Source organism: Staurois parvus, unplaced genomic scaffold (genome assembly GCF_062004578.1).
Source record: "Staurois parvus isolate SC_StPar_1 unplaced genomic scaffold, SC_StPar_1.0 ptg000232l, whole genome shotgun sequence".
In the NCBI taxonomy this organism is placed as follows: Eukaryota; Metazoa; Chordata; class Amphibia; order Anura; family Ranidae; genus Staurois; species Staurois parvus.
This window is the reverse complement of record NW_028318028.1, coordinates 4,785,739-4,808,935: the sequence shown is the minus strand read 5'-3', so window position 1 is coordinate 4,808,935 and position 23,197 is coordinate 4,785,739. Positions and strand designations below refer to the sequence as shown.

The following is a 23,197-nucleotide window of genomic DNA, read 5'->3' as shown; positions in this document are numbered from 1 at the left end:
ATGCCCCTGGTACCTTTTTCATAGGCTTTTTTGAGTTTGGGCAAGGACACAGGGGCCCCATGATCCCCTGTTGCCCGGGGGCCCCATGAGTTGTCAGTCCTGCCCTGAGCACCACACACATTATGTTTGTTATTTCTTTCTTTTTTGTGTTACATTTCACTGTGTGTATTTGCATATGGTATTTCCTTTGGGGAGAGTACCTAACACTGATTTTGGGCGTGATACCCTTAGGAGGAATTGTTGCTTTTGTTTGTTGATTTCTGCTCACACACCTGGTCCACTCACATCACGGTAGAGTGCCTTGTAGGATTCCCTAGGCTTACCTTCCTTCCATTCCAATTACACCGTAATCTGACTATTGCAGGAATAGGAGGAAGGTGTCCTGTAGTACGCCAAGACTTTCACGATTTAGGGATCGGAATTCATTTACAGCGTTTTGTAGATTTACACAACTTCAGATAGGAGTGAGCTTTACCTTAATTTGAGAACAGCGTCACACCCTTATATTCCATTTCATTACACATTCCAACTGGGGAGTGACAACAGTTTTGGCAACAGTCCCCGCTGTTGCGCAGTACCATTTATATACAGATTTCACAAAAGAAATTGTATTTTCCTAATGTTGAGAAGGTAATACATGCAGTTATAGAACTCAGAGTATGACTTTCTCTAAAAAAAAAACTAAAAAAACAACAAGGCAACATAAAAAAAAAATAGAAACTGTGTTAATAGAAAGTGATTGTTCCAAGCAAGTTTTATACGAGCAGTCATTCATTGGACTTACAAGTAGACATGGGAATTTTGTAATGAATTGATTTTCGGATGAAAATTTGACTTTCAGAGATTCAGATTTATCCAAATCTCCAAATGAACACAGTAACAAATGTCAACAAATCTTAAAAAAAATGTTATAACAAAATCAATGAATGCATTTGTTTAATTTGGATGCCGTCACATGGTGCAATAGTAGTTCAGACTCATGGGGAAATGAATTAAATTTTTGAACGTGTTTGATAATTTGAGTAAAGTTGTGATTTGAATTGAATTTGTAATTGTCACAGTCAGTAAGTTCAGGTCTACAGTCTAATGTAATACTTAGGTTTGAAAAATTTGGGGCCGTTGAATTTTGCATCATTTATTCGGTTACGTTCTGAAAATAGCAAAACGTTTTAATACACTGTTTGAATAACAAATCCACCCAAAATATTGAAATGAAAACTAACATATACACAAATTTTTTCACATCCACCTAGACTATCAAAGATACATAACGAATTCTGAAGATACAAGATTTATTCCAAAAACAAATCTGTGCAACATAATGAAAACTTCCAGCAGGCACATGTCTACTTACAAGCTAGGAAGGTTTATATATTTTTTTTCAGGAAAAGATTTAGGTATGAAGAAATAACATAACAAATGAAACTGTATTTTCCTAACTGTAGGAAGTTAATACATATAATTATAGAATTCAGAACACGACTTTCTTAAAAAAAAAAAAAGACACCAAAGAAGTGAAAGCATTGTAATAAACAATGATGGTTCCAGCAGTGTTATAGTTTGTTTCATTCCCAAATATAAATTCAAAATTAAAAGAAAAGGGAACTCATGAACTGAATATTATAATTATATGCGTTAACCTCATACGAAATATGGTATTTTTAGTTACTTGTTTAATCATAACATAGAAATTGAAAGATATTATACAGAGTGGATGAGTTGGTAAAAATAAACCAGAAAAGGTAAAATCGATAATTACTTACCTGGTGTGCTGTGTGTCTGTATGTCTTTGGTGAACGTTTTGCAATCTAAAATGTTTGTAATACACAGCTGTATATTGTAAAGATGCAATGCTGATCTGTGCTCCTCCTTATTTACACTGTCACTGGAACAAACTGGTTTGGAGGGCTAATATTGTAGTGTATCTAAATATATTGTTCATTGTGATGTCAGGATCCTTTGATTCCCTATCATGTGAAATTCTTAGGTCATGAATCAGTTCCTTGTTCTTTGACGACTTTGGATTAAAAGGTTTTTCTTTGCAAGAACAAGATGTTGTAAGTGTCATGAATGAGAAATGGAAACTGAAAGTAGAATACTGTAGAATAAAGAATAGAAAGTAGGAGAATGGAAAGAAGAAAATAACGTTTTAGATTTGTAATATGAGTATCTAATTTTCTACTGATAGAAAATGTACCTTTGTCTAGTCAGTCCATCCCCCTTTGTCTAGAGGTGGTGGTCCTTCTCCCTTTGTCTAGAGGTGGTGGTCCTTCTCCCTTTGTCTAGAGGTGGTGGTCCTTCTCCCTTTGTCTAGAGGTGCTGGGAGGTCTCCCTAATTTATTGGGGCATAGTCATTCTCTCTGCATTAAATGGTGAAGAGAATTATTCCATTATCAGAGGGGTAAGGCAGTCTCCCTGTTTCTAGTAGCCATGGCCATCTTCCATGTGTCTACTGGTGGTGATCCTTCTCCCTGAATCCAATGGTTGTAGTCAGTCTCCCTGTGTTTATTGGTGTTGGCCAGTTTCTCTGTGTCTGGTAGCTGTAGTCAGTTTCCCTGTGTCTAGTGGTGGTAGTCAGTCTACCTGTATCTAATGGCTGTAGTTACTGTCTGATAGTGGTAAGTCTTGCTTGTCTAGTGGTGGTGGCTTAGTCCATATATGTTATATTGATGGTTAGTTTACCTTAGTCTAGTGGTGGTGGTCAGTCTCCTTGGCCCTGATTTACTAAGACTTGAGTCTACCAGCAGACTCTGAACATTCAGGCAGACTCAATGAAATCAATCAAGACCTGTCAGTCTTCTGAGAGGCGTCTAGCAATCTCATTGACGAAGGTCTACTTTACTATTAGTAAATGTGGAATCGCGTCTGGCACATTTTTAGGTGCAATACCGGATATGTTCGATAGATGGCGCACAAGCGCGGGCTTTGCACCTTTGGCGGTTTTCTGTTTGCATAAGAGAATACTTAGAATGTAACATAAAAAGTAGACCTATATTATAATTTTTTTTTTTTTTTTTTTTTGCTGTTTCTCCAAAATGATCAGACAACTAATGCATTTACTAATGAGTGTCATACATTCTATTTTCAAATGTTAAACATTTTCACACTTATATCTCAAATAATTTGGAATGATATAGCTTCCTTCTCTTTAATCATGTAACTATTCTATGTTAAGGTATTAATGCACATGGGTTATACACATCACACATCTGGGGGTGCAGCGGTATGCTGGTAGCTATGGGTTAGTCATCCAGCTCCATCCATCCATCCATCAGGGTGGGTGCCAAAATGGTAAGGGGAGGAATTAGCTCAGCCACTGGAGCAAGAAAGGTGCTTAATAGTGTAATACACATGTCCCAAGGGTGGTTTACCTTTCACGAGTTCATGCACTACTGTTCGTCATGGATAAACCACACGTGCCATTCATAGGCACTCTCTGAGTTGGTACTCTGACATGAAGGACATTCCATTATTCAGGAATGATTATATGAAGTATTTTTAAGCACCATTTACCAGTTTAAATCATCATTAATGGGCAGCACAGTGGCTTAATGGTTAGCACATCTGCCTTGCAGTAAATGGGTCATGGGTTCGATTCCTGACCATGGCACCTCCTGCATGGAGTTAGCATGTTCTCCCTGTGCTTGCATGGGTTTCCTCCGAGTACTCCAGTTTCCTCCCACACTCCAAAGACATGCTGGTAGGTGTATTGATTCCTGTCCAAATTGGTCCGAGTGTATGAATGTGAGTTAGGGACCTTAGACTGTACACCCCTTGAGGGTTAGGGACTGATGTGAATGTACAATATATGTGTAAAGCACTGCATAAATTGACAGCGCTATAAAAGTACCTAAAATAAATAAATTATTGCACTTTTTGGATTTTACATGCGTTGATGGTTGATAACATGCATTTATAGCACTGCACTATTATTTTAACATATTTCTATTCTGGGACTGTTGTCAATACCCTGAGTGTTAGCTGCTACCTTCATATCTATACCTATATTTATATTGATCTTGTGTAATACCATTTTAGTAGTCTATATAATTTGACCAGCTCTCGCTTTATCATTATTTTTAAACAATATAACTATTTTACATTGCAGCTCAAACTCTGTCTCCTACAGTGGCTTAGTGGTTAGAACTCAGAACTTACAGCCTGTGGGTCATGAGTTCTAATCCCAGTCATGGCTGCATCTCAGTTTGCATGCTTTCTCTGCACGGGTGTGTTTCTGCCAACACTCCAAAGACATACTGTTAGGTTAATTGGGCCTAGTATATGTAAAAAAACAGCCATTTAAAAAAAAAAAAAAAAAAAAATCGGTCGTTCAATCGGCCAACGTTACCATCAACAGCAAAACAATCATCTGATTTTCGTCCCGTCTACGGCCGGCATTTTTACTTCTGTCCCTTGCAGAGAGCTCTACTATTATATTTTACATGAAAAGTATTGCGGTTGCAACAATGTATCCATTTCGGATAAAGATGTTTTTATTCGGATACAAATAGATACATTGTTGCAACTGCAAGACTTTTCATGTAAAATATAATAGCGGACTGGAATTCTTCTTCTTCTTCTTCCCAACTTTACCAATAATAAAAAAAATGTGCCAAAACCCAGATTAAACGGCCGACCAATTAACCCACTAACGGTGCAAAAAGTGGCCGATTTTTTTTTTCCGCCGATTTTCGACCCATGTATGGCCTGCATTAGATTGTAAGCTCCTTGATATTTGTGAATCCCAAAATATGGAGATCAATTTCCAGGGTTCTGTCAGTGCCAGGAATATAGATCAATTAATTAAGATTTTGGCTACTGACTAGAAAGTGGAAAGGGAGTGAATCTTACCTGCGTTCTTTTCTTCTGACAAGTTTGAAATTTTCAATTTTCCTTCTGTTTATATTTCATTACGACTTTATTTTCTCTAAGGCTGCGTTCACGCTAGCTTTGTCAGCAGGCATCAGACAGGCATTTGGGAAGCGGTTTTTACGCTTCTGAAATGCCTATGAAAATTCTGCACATGGCAGCTTACAGTGCTGTTCACACTGAAGCGTTAGCATTGCATCATGGCAAAACTGGCGCCTCCTGTCGAGTCAGGAGGAGTTGAAGCCTCCCATTCAAGTCTATGGTGCCGCTCCTCAAATGCCTGGCGGACGGTTGCGGTTTGGTTGCGAGGCATTTTCAGAGCATCAATACCATTTAACTTCATTACAGGCATTTGTGGTGCAGTTTTAACGCTTGGTATATGCTTATCACATGCCTCAAAACTGCACATAGGGCGTTTGGGGAGCGTAAAAAACGCTTCCCAAACACCTGTCAAACGCTATAGGGGCGTTTGGCAAGAGTTAGAAATAAAGTCAAGTGTGAACGAGCCCTTAAACCTGCCTCCTTATACAATGTGACCCCCTCCCCCACCCCTCCTGCCATCACCTGTTCCATCTACAAATCTATGCATCACCACCCCACTCTTTTTATTTAACTATTTATTTATTGATCTTGTTAATGTGTCTCATTTCCTATCACCTACAGCTCAGATCTCACATTATTATAGGATTCCTGATTGTATCTCACCACTAGTCTGATTGAATTCACAATTCCTGGTCAGTCCCGTTCCCTGACCTATAATAACCTTTAGGGCCAGTTCACACTACATGTGTTTCAGTTGCAGGTGTTGCCAAAAAAGTAAAACCGGCTGCATTGTTTATGCATAGAACTGTACTGAAACGCGGTAAAACACACTGGAACGCACTAAAACGCACATGTCCCAATTAAATTTTAGAAAAAGAGAGGGGAAAAAATTTAACTGGAATGCATAAAAAAATGCACTGGAACACGTCAAAAATGCATCCAAACTGCACTGGAACACACCAAAAATACATCCAAAATGCACTGGAACACACAAAAAAACGCATCCAAAATGCAGTGGAACACATCAAAAATGCATCCAAAATTCTCTGGAACACGCTAAACATGCATCAAAAAAGTGCATGCAAAAACTCATCTGGAACACATCTAGACTATTTCTATAGTGTGAACTGGCCCTTAGGACTTGTTTACACCATTTGTGGTGCAAAAACGCATGCAAGAGCACGCATTGTCCAGCACAGCAAAGAAATGCAATGCCCTCTGCAGATGTGCGCAGGTACCATGATGAAAACTTAATTGCACCTCCACATGTCTAGTAAACACAGATGCATTCACAGCCACCAAAACGCATGGCACCACGTCACTACTGTGCGGTTAGGTGCAACACACTTTTACAATAACATGCCTGCAGTATTTTTGCATGTTGTCTTTAAATTTAGTTTTTTTATGTGTTCATTATGTGTCTTGCCTGATGGTGACAGTGTAGTCACCTCACTCCTCCTCACTGGCCTACAAATGCTGCTCTGCAGCTTGTATACCTAGGGGAACAAGTGTCACACTGGGCCAAAGGTCCTCTCTAGGCCCATGTTGAGAGATAGCCCCATGCTTTCTTCAGCCAGGCATGGTTGCATATGACAGTGACACTAACCTTTTGGCTGCCCTTCACCAGGGAAAATTCAGCCATGTTCCTTGCCTGGCATATTTACTCACACTGGTGGTGCAATGGTTCATCCTGATGTACCCTGGATTCCAGGGGGTTCTCTATCATCCAAAAGGAGTTGTGGCCACTTTAAGCAGTCATATCTGGCTTTTGTTCACCTGGCAGAAATGCAGTGCCATCATAAGTTGCCTGCCAACCATCTTAACTATGACACCCTCACATGCTGGAACTCAATGTTGGCAATACTGCAAGGGCTGCACCAGCAGCAATATGCCATCATTGAGTACCTGATTGATTATGGTATAAGGACAGGCTCTGTTCTTTCCACTGCATCAGTAGCTCATCAATCAGGATAACTACAGTATTTTGACACCTTTTAAAGGGATGGCATTTTAAATGATTAGTGATACAATCCCTCTCATGGTCTTATAGACTGGGCACTGAAGGCACAGCAGCAAGAGATAGAGGAGAACTTCATTTTGTCTGCCTTTATCCTTTTGAGGCAGAAGCAGCAAGAGGCAGATAAGGAATGTGAGGAGGAGGAGGAGGGTTGGGGCACAGGCATGAATGAAGGGAGAAGCAAATGGGGCAAGCTCAAAGGGGGATGTTTCCCCCTTTCCATGCTCCTAGAGTTGAACATAGGTTGGATGAAACCAGGGCCGGTGAAACCATAAGGCGGCTTAGACACAAACATGCAGTTTGAAACGCATCCAATCCACATGACATGTGAAAAAACATTGCTTCCTATGGTGCCTGTTCACATATGTTCAGTGCCCTGATCTTACGGATTAAGTACCGTTTGAAAAAGTCATATCCGATTTCTGAACAGTGCCTTCAGGTTCAGGTGCAGATTTATAGGCTATTCACTTTTATGGGAACTGTTTCTAAACCACATATGTGTGAACAGGATAAGATCCTGAGCTAATCCTGTCCTGAACCAGATGTAAACCTGACATGAACCAGTGAACAACTACTGTGTCAATTAGCTGTGAAACCTGCGCTTCAGTCTGCACTGCACATGTGTGAATCAGCTCTAACGGTGCTAGGATGATGGGGGTATAATCTGAATCCCCAGCCACTTTTAATGTGCTGCAAACATGTACTGTTAACACTCTCCCAGCCGCTATACCAGATGAGTGTGTGTACTTTTGTCAAGCCGACTGTCAGCTTTCAACGTAGAAGTCAGCTGTGAAGCTTCTGATCCCTTTCTCAACTGCCACCCTCCCATGTGACCTCTTCTGCCATGTTTACCATGCTCCATTGGCCCACCTGTGAGCCTGGTGTGATTATCACAGGTGTCACTAGGAAGGGTGGCAGGAGCTCAACAGACATCCTGTGCACAGACCAGGAAATTATGTGTATTACTGAACTGTCAATCACCAGAATTGGTGCTCGGTGAAGCGGATGATCAGCTGTAGTGGAGTACAGAGGAGACATCCAGAGTCTAATAGAATATAGGTGACAGGTTCTCTTTATAAAAAAATAAATAAAAATTCCTACACATGTTATATATCACCAAGCACACTGGAGTGGGGGCAATAATTTTAGAATCAGAGCTCATGTGTAGCTATAAACTCATGACCTGTAAGGGCTTTTAAAGCACTGCCTATTAAAAAATATAAGATACTGACATTTTTCACCATTTCGTGCTCTCACACAATTTTAACATTTGACATATAGAGTATCTATTTATTTGGCACAACATCATCTTTTATATTTTATTAGAAAATATGGTAATAAATTTCATTTACAGTATGTGCCCAAATATTACCTTGTGTATATTATCACAGAAATGTTGTGTTTCATAAACCACTGCATTAATATTGTATAGCATAAAAAGATAGAACTACCAATATTTTATGCTCCAGAGTGTCTGTTTTCAGAAAATATATCATGTTTTGGGGGTTTTAAGTAATCTTCAGGTTGATGATTTTTAAAACATGAAAACAAAACATGTAAAAAATGGCTTTTGGTCTCAAGTGGTTAAAATACCAATCTTCCGTTCCCTAACCTGCAGCATTGAAGTTTTTATTTGCCTCACTTGCCAGCTGCCTGTAGCCAATGAAGGTAAGCAGAGAATGCACAACTTGGGGGAGGAGGTGGTGATGAGAGGATGGGGGGGGGGGGGGGGAAGTTGGAAAAATGCAGCTTTGCCTGTGTAGACAAAAATCCTTCCACCTCCTTATCTGGGTAGCTGCCACACATGAAGAACATTTTAGTTAAAATGGGCAGTTACCTGGATCAGAAAATTGCATGTTATGGGGTGTCTGCTGTAATCTTTGTATGTGCTATTTTCCCCTTGACAATGACAGGTTTGGGTATGCTCTAACTGAGGGATGGAAACGTTGACTGACTAAATGTGTCTCAACACTCTATATGTATGACTACTCAAACCCCTGGGCCATCTCACATGGAATTGTCTGTTTCTACTGCAGGAATGGATTTACCCCATGTGGGAACTGCAGTTGTTAAGTGATATCTATGTCTGTCTTGATGAGTGTTATATGGAGTATACTACATCAGTCATTTATTTTTCACAGTAAAGTTTTTATACTGATTTTGTAATAAAAAATACAAGTTTTATATCATTTGGTTACATTTCTGTGCCTTTAAGATCCCAACTAATTTAACTCTCTAGGTATTGATTATCTATCTAATAATACACTATATTGTCCATTTCAAAATAAAACCTGTCTCATCTCTTTGTGACCTTACCAAGCTGCTTACATAGTGTTCAGCCACTGTACATGTGTGCGCTCTCATATAATACACTTTGTTTATTTCATGATAAAATGTGCTGGCTCTATCGCCCTGACATTGCGACCTTATCAAGCTGCTTGCATATTCTCAAACCACCCGAAAAAAAAGTGATTATTGTCTATCAAATAATACATTAGAATTTTTTTTTCACGATAAAAATGTCTTTATATTTCCCTCTTACAATGAAGCCTTACCAAGCTGATTACAAATTGTCCAGCTACTGTACACTATTTGTGGTGATCATCTCTCAAATAATGTACCCTAATAATGTTTTGAATTCATTAAAGCTTTAAGACAATGGTACTGTGAAAAAACAAGCTAAAAAGCTATACTATTCAATCGTGTTGCCACTGGCTAATTTGTACAAAATAAAGAGCTTTAGCTTTATTTTTTTAATAGTAAACATTCACTTTCTTTTAGATATTTTGTGACTGCTACTGCCACCAGTCAATTCAGGCCTATTATTCATTGATAAAAAAAAGCAGTTGTTGCAACCAAAACTAAAAAAAAAGCTCTTTTAGGTTGAAATGATTAAGATTGATGTGCTGCAGCTTTAATTAAGCCAAACTAGATGTAAATGTTAAACATTAATTAAATTACTTACATATGCCTACAACAACGCGCTGTCAACAGCCCTTGACTCACTAGCGCCTTTAACCACACGCAACATCAGACCCCGACCGCTCCAGCCCTGGCAGACTGATCACACCAAAACCCTCAAACGACACAGTCGTGCCCTGGAGCGACTATGGCGCAAAACAAAATCCCAACAAGCCTTCACTCGCTACAAATCTGCCTTCCGCACCTACACCTCCTCCCTCCACGCAGCCAAACAAGCCTACTTCCTGACCCTCATCAAGACCCTCTCCTCCAACCCTCGCCGACTCTTCTCCACCTTCAACTCTCTACTCTCTCCACCCCCACCTCCACCCAGCACCTCACTCACCGCCCTTGAGATTGCCAATCACTTCAAAAACAAGATTGACACAATTCGCAAGGACATCGCTGCAACTCACACGCCCTCTCAACCCGTCCCCTTTCACACAGCTACCCCCTCATCCCCCTCCCCCTCGACATAACCCGCAGGGACTTCGTGGCTGCTCAAACTCCCTCCAACCCCGTTCCCCCTCACTCAGCTACCCCCTCATCACCCCTCTCCCACGGCCCCACCACTGCTCTGACCTCCACTTCCACCCCACTTTACATTCCTCATACTGAAGCTCCCCCAACACTCCGCACCTTTGACCTTACTACCATCGAGGAAGTCTCCAAGATCCTCTCTGATGCCTGCCTCACCACCTGCCCCTTCGACCCTATCCCCTCACAACTCCTACGACCTCCCTCCCCCTCCATCCTACGCTCCCTCACCCACATCTCCTACTCTCCCTCTCCTCAGGCACTTTCCCCTCCCCTCTGAAACATGCACACATCACCCCCATACTTAAAAAGCCCTCCCTGGACCCCAATGACCCGAACAACCTCAGACCCATCTCCCTGCTCCCATTTACATCTAAACTCCTCGAGCGCCTCGTCTACACCCGCCTATGCTCTCACCTCAACGACAACCACCTCCTCAATCCCCTACAGTCTGGCTTCCGTGCCCTACACTCCACCGAAACCGCCTTACTCAAACTCTCCAACGACCTTCTAACCGCCAAAGCTAATGGCCACTATTCAGTGCTCCTACTCCTTGACCTCTCTGCGGCCTTCGACACAGTCGACCACCCCCTCCTCCTCAAAAAACTACACTCCCTCGGCCTCAGAGATTCTTCTCTCTCCTGGCTCTCATCCTACCTGTCACAACGCTCCTTCAGCGTTACCTATAATGCTACCACCTCCCCCTCACTCCCCCTCTCTGTTGGGGTCCCTCAAGGCTCTGTCCTTGGGCCCCTTCTCTTCTCCATCTACACCTCCTCCCTTGGCCAACTCATACACTCTCACGGCTTCAACTACCACCTCTATGCCGACGACACACAAATCTATCTCTCAACCCCCCACCTCACCCCCTCGGTCTCTGCCTGAATCACACACCTACTGAGCGACATATAAGACTGGATGTCGCTCCACTTCCTTAAACTGAACCTCTCCAAAACCGAGTTTCTTGTCTTCCCCCCCCAGCCCGGACACCCCCCCCCCATTGACTTCTCCATCACATCCAACAACGCCAATATCAAACCCGCCCTGCAGGCCAGAGTACTTGGTGTCATTCTGGACTCCAACCTATCCTTCCAGTCCCAAGTCCAATCTTTAACAAACTCGTGCAGACTCCCCCTCGCAACATCACCAAAATACGCACGTTCCTAACCCCAGAAACCACTAAACAGCTCATCCACTCCCTCATCGTATCACGACTCGACTACTGCAACTCCCTCCTCACTGGCCTGCCTCGCCGCTGGCTATCCCCGCTTCAGTCAATCCTGAATACGGCTGCCAGACTCATTCACCTTTCCAACCGCTCCATTTCCGCCACCCTCCTCTGCCAATCCCTCCACTGGCTTCCGATTGCGCAACGGATCAAATTCAAAATCCTAACACTGTCATACAAAGCTGTCCACCATACTGCCCCGAACTACATCACTGACCTAATATCCAAGTACCGCCCAACACACACACCGCTCCTCACAAGACCACCTCCTCTCTATTTCCCTGGTCTCCTCCCATGCCCGCCTCCAGGACTTCTCCAGGGTGTCACCCATCCTCTGGAACTCCCTGCCCCAACCCATCAGATTATCATCTACTCTCGTCTCCTTTAGGGGCACCCTGAAAACCCATCTCTACAGGGAAGCCTACCCCACCCCCTGCTAACTTGCCGACCTCCTCCACTCTTCCTACCACTCCAGCCCCCACAGCTATCTCCTACTGTACCACTATCCCCTCCCTCCTAGATTGTAAACTCCAAAGAGCAGGGCCCTCAATCCCCTCATGTTTTGCATTGTATTGGTATTGTTCTGTCACATGTTCTGTCCCCCTTTGTAATGTACAGCGCTGAGCGAACTATTGGCGCTTTATAAATACTGTATAATAATAATAATAATATCCAAATATGTGATGCCAGATTGCTGATGCTGTCTGTGAAAATGATACTGTTAGATAACACCACATACAGCTCAAAGGCATCTCCCAAGCAGGTAATTTGAAGGATTTGTGATTTTTGCTTGTTGTTCTTGGAGTCACATTAACCGCTTCCTGACCACCATATAGAAGAAATACTGCTACAGGGTGGCACGCGTGCGCAAAATCACATATATACGTGATTTTGCATTTGCCGGGTAGGGGGTGCGTGTGAAATGCGCACGCGCCCTACCTGCACCGCCATTTGCGGCCATGGTGTCAATCACTGGGTCTCAGCCAGTAATTACTCGCCAGTGCCCCGTGATTTCTGACGATGTCCCCAGTGTCAGAATGTCCACCGCAGTCCCACTATAAGTCGCTGATCGCCATCATTACTATCAAAAATTAAAATTTTTTTAAATATCCCAGTGTATATATACCACCATTTGTAAACGCTATAACTTTCAAATAAACCAATTAATTTACACGTATTGGGATTTTTGTTAGCAAAGACATGTAGCAGAATACATTTTGGCGTACATTTATGACGAAATTTGAGTTTTAAAATTTTTTTACTGGACATGTTTAATAGCAAAAAGTGAAAAATATTTTTTATCAAAATTGTCAGTCATTTATTTTTTTATAGCTCAAAAAATTTAAAACACACAGGTGATCAAATACCAACAAAAGAAAGCTCACTTTGTGGGAAAAAAGGATGCAAATGTTATTTAGGTGCAGTGTTGCATGACTGTGCAATTGTCAGTTAAAGTAACGCAGCGCCACCACGCAAAAAATGGCCTGGTCAGGAAGAGGGGTAAATCCCCAGGAGTGCAAGTGGTTAAAAGGACCCATTTATTACTCTATGGTATTTTTTTTACATTTTTGGTCTTGTAATTGTTGTGCATGGCAGCTCCTCATGTCCTTTTGACAATAGTTTTTCTATTAGCCTTGAACATGGCCAGTGTTTAGTATCAAGATTTTCCCCCTATAGATTTTAATGGGATCAACAGCTACAATATACTAGAGTTTTGCAGATTTCTGGCAGGATTCGACAATCCCCCAGCAAATCAAGCCTGGACAGATTTGTTCATCCCTATTATTAATGTTTACCTATATGCTATTATTTTCATAGATACGGCTTAAAACCTTGATTTTTATTCCTGATCCCTTCTATTTTTTATTAGTCAGGGCCACCATTGTAATAACTAATTTTATTTTGAAAATAGCAAGGACAGCAAATGGAAAGCAATTGCACTGGAGGAAGTAAGCTCGTGGTACCATTGTACTTCCAGCACAGTTTTTGGAGAGTTGTATCTCAAAAAGCACACCATGGAGGTAAGTATAACCAACACATTACAGTTACATTCTGCTGTCCTTTTGTGAGACATGTCATGAAGCTCTAATTAATAAATGAATTAAAACAGATCACCACATTTTGGTTTATTTTTCAGATTATTTCATATTTATTACCCATGCCTTCTTGTTCAGTTCTTTATATTTTTTCTTACAAACTTCTTTGAAAAGAAAGATTACACAGTTCAAAAAATAAAGATTGGATAGTTACTTTTCAACTCATCAGCAAAGAGCATTAATGCCAGCTATGGTGAGAATCTAGCGTATTCCTGTAGCTAGATCAACAGGTGGATGTAGATAGTTGCTGCTGCTGCTCAGCCTATAGCATTGACAGGCTGACAGTAGCCACAGCTGTCTGTTTACTTGTAGTGAAGCCATTGATTGCAGTTTGGTACAGATAATTGCCCCTGACCACAAATTTTTTGTTTCCAGATGTTATCATCTGTCCCTAGTTGATTACATGCAAATACCCATGGACTGCTGTAGCTGCTGTAAGCATGCCATGGCTTTGTACAGGCTAAATTTCCACAGATATCCACATCTACTTATGAATCCAGGTGCCGGGTCATGCTGGATTTTTGCTGCAGTTGGCACAGAAATATTGTAGGAATGAGTCCTTAGAGACTGCAATTCTTTCTTGAAAGCAAACTTCACATCTTTATTTTTTTAAGATCAAAAATGGAAAACTTTTCTTGAAAGCTGATTTCACATCTTTATTTTTTAGACTGTAGATTATGGGGTTTAATATAGGGACAGCAGCTGTATTAAACAGGGAGAGCAGTTTATTGTACTCTAAACTATCTGCTGAAATGGGCCTCAAATACTGATAGACTAAGGTAATATAGAGAAGAATAACAACTGTGAGATGTGAGGAACATGTGTAGAACGCTTTACGTCTGCCAGTGCTGGAACGTATTCTTAGTATGGTGGTGATGATGAAAACATAGGACAGAAATGTTAGCATGAATGGGCCAAGACCAAGCAGGACTGCCCCTTCAACAATGAACAAAGTTTCCAGAATGGAAGTGTTGTTGCAAGACAGTTTTATGATAGGCAACAAATCACAAAAGAAATGGTTTAGAATATTGGACCTGTAACAGGAAAATCCAGTCACCAAAACAACATACGGTATTATTTCTAAAAACCCAAGAGTCCAACAGACACATGCCAGAAAAATACAAACTCTATGGTTTATGATAACAGTGTATCTTAAAGGATTACAGACTGCTACGTATCTGTCATAACTCATTGCAGTAAGGATCAATAGTTCATCACTAACAAGGCTTCCAAAGAAATACATTTGGCCTATGCAGTTAACGTAGGTTATAACTCGATTCCCAGTGAGATTTATGAGAAGGATCTTGTGTAGACTAACAGTTGTAGCACACATATCAATAAGGGATAGATTGGCCAGGAAGAAGTACATGGGAGTGTGGAGATGGCGATTCTGGCAGACCAGTAGAATAATGGTCATGTTTCCACAAAGAGTAAGAAGATAAATAAGTAGAACCAGAAGGAAGATTGGAGCCTGCAACTCTGGAATATTTGAGAATCCTTTGATGATGAAAAATGTCACCCTAGTCTGATTCTTTTGTTCCATATCTTGTATCAGACTCATTTGCTTAACCCTAAATACTATAATGAAATAATTAATTAATGGTCTATTATAAATCGTACAAGATCTAAAAGTCATGAATCACAAAATATGCATGAGAGAAGTTAATTATGTCATCAAATATTAAAGGTCAACGCCAGGAAAATGCAGTGACCCCCCCCCCCCCCACCACCACCACTTCACACCGAGTTAATTGCTAATTTAGTCTAGGGGAAGAGAATGAAGGTGTAGATAGTTAAATAAAACCAAAATAGGTGGAGCCTACATTGCTGACGTCACACCACCGCTGCCAAAGGACGGAGCAGTGGCCATTTTGGTATCTGTTTTTATTATACTCCATGTGGAATTTTATGGATATGACACATTGATTTGAATAATAAAATACTACACTATATTGCTTGTCTCCAGGACTTTTCCAGAGATTCCCCCATCCTCTGGAACTCTCTACCCCAATTTATCAGACTATCGCCTACTCTGCTCACTTTTAGGTGATCTCTGAAATCCTATATCTTCAGGGAAGCCTATCCTGCCCTTAGCTAATAATGGAATCTTCTACTCTTCCAACCAGTCCATCCCCCACAGTTACTACCTTTTGTACCTCTAGCAACTCCCTCCTAGATTGTAAGCTCCAAGGAGTAGGGCCCTCCTTTCGCTCTTGTATTGAACTGCATTGTTGCTGTATTGTCCCCCGTTATATTGTAAAGCGCTGAGCAAACTGTTGGCACTATATAAATCCTGTATAATAATAATAATATTCTTGGCTCCTGTGGTTGAGCTATCTCCCTAGGAAAAGGGACTCCCCTTCCATCTATACCCGGATGATACAGCAGGATTACCGCTTGGCTGCCTCTGTACCTCCAGATGTATCATGTTAAGATATGCGCCTAACATTGTATATCTTCTGGTGAGTGTACGTCCATTCAAGGTGGTGGATTCCCTATGTGAATATTCACACATTCACACTCTGCACTTGGCAATTTTGCACATGATCAACTTAAGGACGTTTGTATGAATATTATGCTCTAGATGGATAATATGTATCATTTTGATATATGCAATCACGGACATTATTATTAATTCACTATATTGCACTTTATTGCACAGATTAGCACTTTTTTTTGTGGACTCCATTTATTGCTGTTTTCTTTAAATTTTACAGATGCAAGTTTATTCATTTATTTATTTATATATGCTGCACTTTACTGTTCAACGTTATTAACTTTGTGTGATTTTACCGCTGCACTTTTATATACATACGTAGATAGTTAAATACTTACCTTCTTCCTCACTCCACCAGGCTGCCTCCCTCCACCAGGCTGCCTCCAGCGATGTGATAATTCCCCCACAGCTGCTCTGTAAGTTGTGACCAGTTCTGGCCGTACTCCAACCTCCTAAACATCCAATGCAGGTTTAGTGACCTTGTATTGTACATGATGATAGCAAAGCTTTGTCCACAGACTGAAGCTTCAAACAGAGGAGAAGAGCATGGGAGCCAGCCAGAATGAGGAACAGGGTAAGTGAAACAACCTCTTCTGCAATCCCCTAGACATAATGAGCAATTAAAGTAGAATTCCAGGCTAACACTAACTATGTTAACAAATATTCTATCCCTCTGCCTGTTAGCTATACTGCCTAATATGTGAAAAAAATGTGTAGACTTAACTTATAAGTCTTCTCTGGTCTAGTACCATGATCTCCTATGTTAGTAAGTGGCGGTTGCAGGGGAGAGGAGGGAGAGCTTGACATCAGCTGGGAATTTTGGGATCCGTGACATCACTCATAGGCTCCCATGTCCCAGACATTGTTGCCGCTCCATCCTCTCCCCTGCAGCCAATGCTGACTAACACAGTACGGTACTATTTCTAAAAATCCAAGACCATTATGCTATAACTTTCACATAAACCAATTAATTTACATGTATTGGGATTTTTTTTTAGCAAAGACGTAGCAGATTACATTTTGGTCAAAATTTATGATGAAATTTGATTTTTTTAAATTTTTTTACTGAACATGTTTTATCGCAAAAATTAAAAAATATTGTTTTGGGTTTTTTTCAAAATTGTCTGTCTTTTTTTGTTTATAGCATGAAAAATAAAACAAATGCACAGGTGGTCAAATACCACATTAAGAAAGCTCCATTTGTGGGGAAAAGGACATAAATTTAATTTGGGTGTAGCGTTGCATGACCACACAATTGTCAGTTAAAGTACCACAAAAAATGGCCTGGTCAGGAAAGGGGGTTAAATCCTCTGAAGGGCAAGTTAATGTGAATTTCTGTAGTAAAAAAAAAAAGACACTGAGTGCTAACATACTTAGAGATGTATTTATAAAAAAATATTTGCTGCATGAATGTCAGAAACATTCCTGCAAGCTGAACTAATTTCACTGTATAGTTTTGCTTAGGAAAACTGCTGTATCATCAGCTGTCTAGTAGCTAAAATGCAATATAGTTTTCTGTAATACTTCATTGTATAAATATACTGCATTTTGACACTAGATGGGACTGTTAATACAAAAGTTAATCTATTTAAAAATATACAGTGAAATTTAGTTCAGCTTGCATCAGTTTCAGAAATGCATGCAATAAATGTTATATATATAAAGTCATATATAATAATAAAGGTCCATACTCAATAGAAAATAGTTTTCCTTGTGTAAACATTATTACAATAACACAAGTAATTAGTAGAAATACTGTATTTATACTGAATTGTTGTGGTTCAGCAGAAAACCCTTACCTTCTTTGTTAAATGAAGACTTTAATGTGACAAAAATGTGTTTAAAAAGTGTGGTAACCAATGGTTTTATTTTTTATTATTTGAAATAATTTTTAGATTTGAGTCACTATTCCTATGTAGTCACTTATGAAAATCGTAATTTTGGCACCTTCTATGTACACCCATGATTGCAGCTACTGAGCTCTTGGTGCTACAAAATATTCAGAATGGCTGAAGGAATGCAGCATTTAAAGCTAAACTCCAGGCAGGTTTAAATTCATTAATACATTATTACATGTATTTTTAAAAAATGCAAGCAGTGTACATATCCATGGGCGGACTGACAACTCATGGGGCCCCCGGGCAATAGGGGATCATGGGGCCCCTGTGTCCTTGCCCAAACTCAAAAAAGCCTATGAAAAGGGTACTAGGGGTATCTCATGGGGCCTTCTACTGACCCCAGGCCCTCGGGCAGTGCCCAAGTTTCCAAATGGTCAGTCCGCCCCTGTACATATCTGAATTTGACTTTATACCAACCTCTTGCAAACACAGTTCAATAGATCCCAGACTGGTAGAGGGAGACGTAGCTCAAGAATCAAGTCAATTGTCCTGCAGCACTCATGTGCTAACAAGGGACATGCTGTTACAAAATGATTCGCTTATCCGTCCTCTTACTTACTTTCTCCCTTTACTTACTTACTTACTCCTCTTACTTTCCAACCACAGGCTAGGAAGAATACAAGACCTGTAAGTTTTGTCTATCTGCAGTCTCCTACTCTGCCATGGTTGTGCTATGTTGCAGAGCTGGGTAAAGCTTGGAAATGGATAGATAACAATGCCATTATTTTTTATTTTTTTTGCAATTAAATCACCTAAATACAGTATGTATTTCGTCTGTGTATTTAGCTGTTTGCACGGAGTTCACCTTCAATATTATATTGTATTGAACACATGCCTTGTGATAACAAGTTATTTATCGTAAACAAAGTAGTATTTTCTATGTAAAGGAATATAAATTTTAACACTGCACCAAAAATATAGTATTCATTTCTTGAAATATATTGAGGACTGAAGTGTCATTTATAAAAATTCCAGGTAAATTATGTACAAGATGGAAATATTAAGTATACCTTACGTTAGGAGAAGCTTTTACAGGAGAAAAAAATGTTTACATTTCTCCCCAGTTTTCTCAACCAGCTGTCACCCTTCTACATACAACTGAGCTTATATAGCCTGACAGCTCATGTCAGATTTGTTGCAGGTACAGATGATCTTTTGGGACCAGTTCTTTTACAGCAATCGATTTTAATGAACTATTGTTTTCACAATAATTACAAGTGCCGCAATAGGTTTTTTAAGTATTATTATTTTAGATCATGACTAGTTACAAAAAAAAAAAATCAGACCCATTCCATAGAGAGTTCTAAAGCTGCTAGTTCCTCAAGAGACCCTTTTGCCAGAGCATTTATTTCAACTATTTAAATGTGCAGATGTGCTTTCCCTCACTCAATTTACACAAACTTATAAAATGAGAACAAGTGTAGCAATGACCATAAATTAGTGCAAGAAATATTAAATATATAAAAATCTTGTGACTTTACCTGTTTCTCAATGGCTTATACCTATATACCTCATCAGCTTCAATAAATGTGTTCAGATCTTCTGTATCACATACAAATAAACAAGTGTCAGATCTAGCATAAAAGAAGGATAATAATATGCAAGAGACTATTAATGTGTCAAGTCCATGCAAATGTCTCCAAACAGTATACAGGCAAGTGTTTCTCTATGTCTATGTGATCCCTCCACCATGGACACACACAATCTCTTACTGGAAGATGTGGGTCTCTTATTATTATTTATTTCAGGTACTTATATAGCGCCGTCAATTTATGCAGCACATTACATATATATTGTACATTCACATCAGTCCCTAACCCTCAAGGGGTATACAATCTAAGGTCCCTAACTCATTTTTATACACACACATACTAGGGCCAATTTAGACTGGAGCAAATTAACCTACAAGCATGTCTTTGGAGTCTGGGAGGAAACTGGAGTACCTGAAAGAAACCCACGCAGGCACAGGGAGAACATGCAAACTCCAGGCAGGTGGTGCTATGGCTGGGATTCAAACCAACAACCTTAGCACTGCAAGGCGGAAGTGCTAAATATTTAGCAACTCTGCTGCCATCACAAATCAAATAAGCTCAGAATGTTTGTGCCTTTAAGAGCCACCTATGGAAGCCAATGTGGTCCTCAAAGGATTCCAACCAGCTAAACACCATGGGGTTAATAGAGCATCTATAATGTGTTCAACCTAACAGCGGACACAGGAGTCCTGGGTAGAACATCCAGCCTTATGGTCTACACATCACAGCCGCCTCTCTCTGCAAGTTCACACATCCCTCGCCATGCTCCTCCACCGCCTTTCATAATTTAATTACTGCACAGACACCCAGCCATAGTTGGACCCACACTTGCCTGTATACTGTTTGGAGACATTAGCATGGACTTGACACTTTAATAGTCTCTTGCACATTATTCTTATTAATTCTATATCTGACACATGTTTATTTGTATGTGACATATACAATCGGAACACATCTTATTGAAGCTTATGAGTTATATACAGTAGGTATAAGCCATTGAGGAAAATATAAAGTTACAAGATTTTCATATTTCTTACACTATTTTATGGTTATTGGTACACTTGTTCTCATTTGATACGTTTGTGTATATTAAGTGAGGGAAAGCACAACTCCACTTTTAAATAGTTATCTGTTAGTTTGCATTCCAGCTTCAGTGTGCTGCTTCCAAATTTGCAATAAGCGCAAATTTAATTTTTACTTATTTCAACCACAATCTTTCCATAATATTACATGTGCATTGAACAAATATGCATGTTATTTACCTGTAAAAACGTCTCTTGTTTAGACATACAAAATCCCTAAGCATGATGCTGGTGGCAGCCATCTTGGATGTGGTTTCAGCAACTGGAGTACATTAGGAGCTCTCACAAGTGACACCCTATAGTATTTCCCTTGTCTTTCCCCACTCTACCCAGCTGCTACATAAAATACTTTGTAAGGAGGTGAATGGAGAAGTTACCAGAAGAGAAGAGGGCTATAAGGAGTAAGAAGCGGTATGCTAGGGACTTCACACTTTCTGGGGAGTCAGTTCTCTAGCATATTCACAGGCAAACTGAAATGCAATAAAAATATTTTATGAAAAGGAATGCAAGTAATTATTTTTTTTTCTGTTGCTTTTATCTGCAATTTTGGTAACTTGCAAAAGTTGATGATTGGGTCTTATTAAGTGTGACCTTAAAGCCACAAACCAAAACTCACTTTGCTGAAGTCAGACCTGATTCTAATTGATTACCATAGGTTAGCTGCAATTATGAATTACCATTTAAATGAGAAGTAGTCAAAGCTCTCTTGGCCTACTTTTCCTGTGGCTCACAGTAGTGCATTTAGTTCTGCACTCCTGTGTCTTGTATTCAGCCGACAGCAGGCTAAAGCTCCATTGTCCACTCACATCACTCAGTCAGTCCAGGTTCTGTTGAGATCCCAACTTTAATGTTGGGATTCACCTGAGCCAGACGTTACCATCCCCTCCACAGCCTGGCACTCCAGTGAATGCTAGAGGGGCAGAGCAGAGAGCCGGTGACTGTAAGTCACTGGGTCTCTGCTCATTTAAATCTGGGAACTGAGTGATCAGCAGTCTTTGAACGAATCTTGCATCCATCTAGGTGGGTTTTTTTCATTTGCAAACTTATCTTTTAAGAGTAAAAGGAAAATATATTGGTTTGGGGACAACATTATTTCATTATTTTAAGTTTAGGTTTACTAGACTTTTTATATACTGATAAGAACAGCATTAGGGGAGTAGGAGAGAGCACACAAGACACTATTTACATTGCAGGTCCATATAAATGAAAACCTTGCTATGAGAAGTTTACTAAGGGGTTAGTCACTGCTCTTATGACTAATTGAGTTCTGTAAAAAATTTGTTTCAGACTTTATAGTGAAGAAAAAGCAAACTGAGTGTCTAGAAAACTTAAAACAAAGACTAGAACTCCACCTGTAGACTCAGAAAAGTCAGATGGTCCCAGAAAGCCCTTGATGTTTTGATGGGAGCACTGACTTTTTTAAGGATATTGAAAAAGACTGTGCTTTCTGGGTTTTTTTTTAGACCATCTGACCTTGTTATGGTTCACTAGATGCCTATGGAGATCAAGGGCTTTTGCGGGAGGAAGCCGAGCAGTAAAGACCAGTTCCAAAGTTTCTTGCAGCATGAAGACCAGAGGGTGCAGACCGCTGGGGTGTCTATGCCTATGCCAGAAGGGACATGGACCTGTTGCTAGTGTCTGGGTATAGCACCAGTGAGACTGAGACATCCCTTGCTGACTGGGACTGGAGCTGGAGAGACCCATTGCTGTGAGTGTCTAGAGCAAGGGAGAATCAGCAAGGACCAGAGCTGAGAGACTGAGCCTTGTGAGGACCTGTTTGGGAACACTGAGTCACCAGGTCCCCTGATACCTGAGGCCAGCAGATCGTCAAGTGATCTGGACTGGATTCCTTTGTACTGGAAGGGACGAGCTAAGCCATTTGTGCCTCACTCAGCACTGTCACAGTTAATGCAAGATTATTGTTTACCAGCCCTTTGGCCATCTGTTGTACACTCTTAAAGTGACAACTACACAAGCACCAACTTATAGATGGGCCCCAACAACAGCCAGCTAACATTGACAATTAGGTTCCAGGTACTTGTAGACACCTCTAGGGGTACTCTCCTTTGTCAGGAGTGTATATATGCACCCTCTCTTGGGTCTGTAAATGTAGTGCACACACAATGACATTCATTTCTTTGGGTTAGTTAATGCCTATACATTTAACCCTTTTTGTATCAGTTAAAATTGGGTTTAGCAGTACTGGAGTTCAGTTGATTGCCATTTTATGGGTCAGTGTCCACATTAACTAGTACAGCATCTTTAAATGTTCAATTGTGTATTTATGGTTGCATGCAATGTTACTGCCTTACCATAATACATCCAATTAATCTACCATCCAGTTGTTTTAGCCAACTTTCTATGCATTACTGTAGATTGGTAGCATACTAATGTTTAAGTTACACAGGTGTGTCACTGGGGTCTAAGAAGCTTAAAGA

General features: G+C 40.4%; 1 protein-coding gene across 1 annotated transcript; it reads right to left on the bottom strand.

The window, feature by feature from the left end:
- Positions 1-14,351: 14,351 nt before the first annotated feature.
- On the bottom strand, positions 14,352-15,293 carry LOC149460264 (olfactory receptor 5V1-like). Its single transcript, XM_089679881.1, has one exon. The coding sequence runs from the start codon at positions 15,291-15,293 to the stop codon at positions 14,352-14,354; it is 942 nt and encodes a 313-aa protein (XP_089536007.1).
- Between the last annotated feature and the right edge of the window lie 7,904 nt (positions 15,294-23,197).

Excerpts from the sequence above, each read along its gene's own strand:
- LOC149460264 (XM_089679881.1), bottom strand. The coding sequence starts at position 15,293 with ATGGAACAAAAGAATCAGACTAGGGTGACATTTTTCATCATCAAAGGA.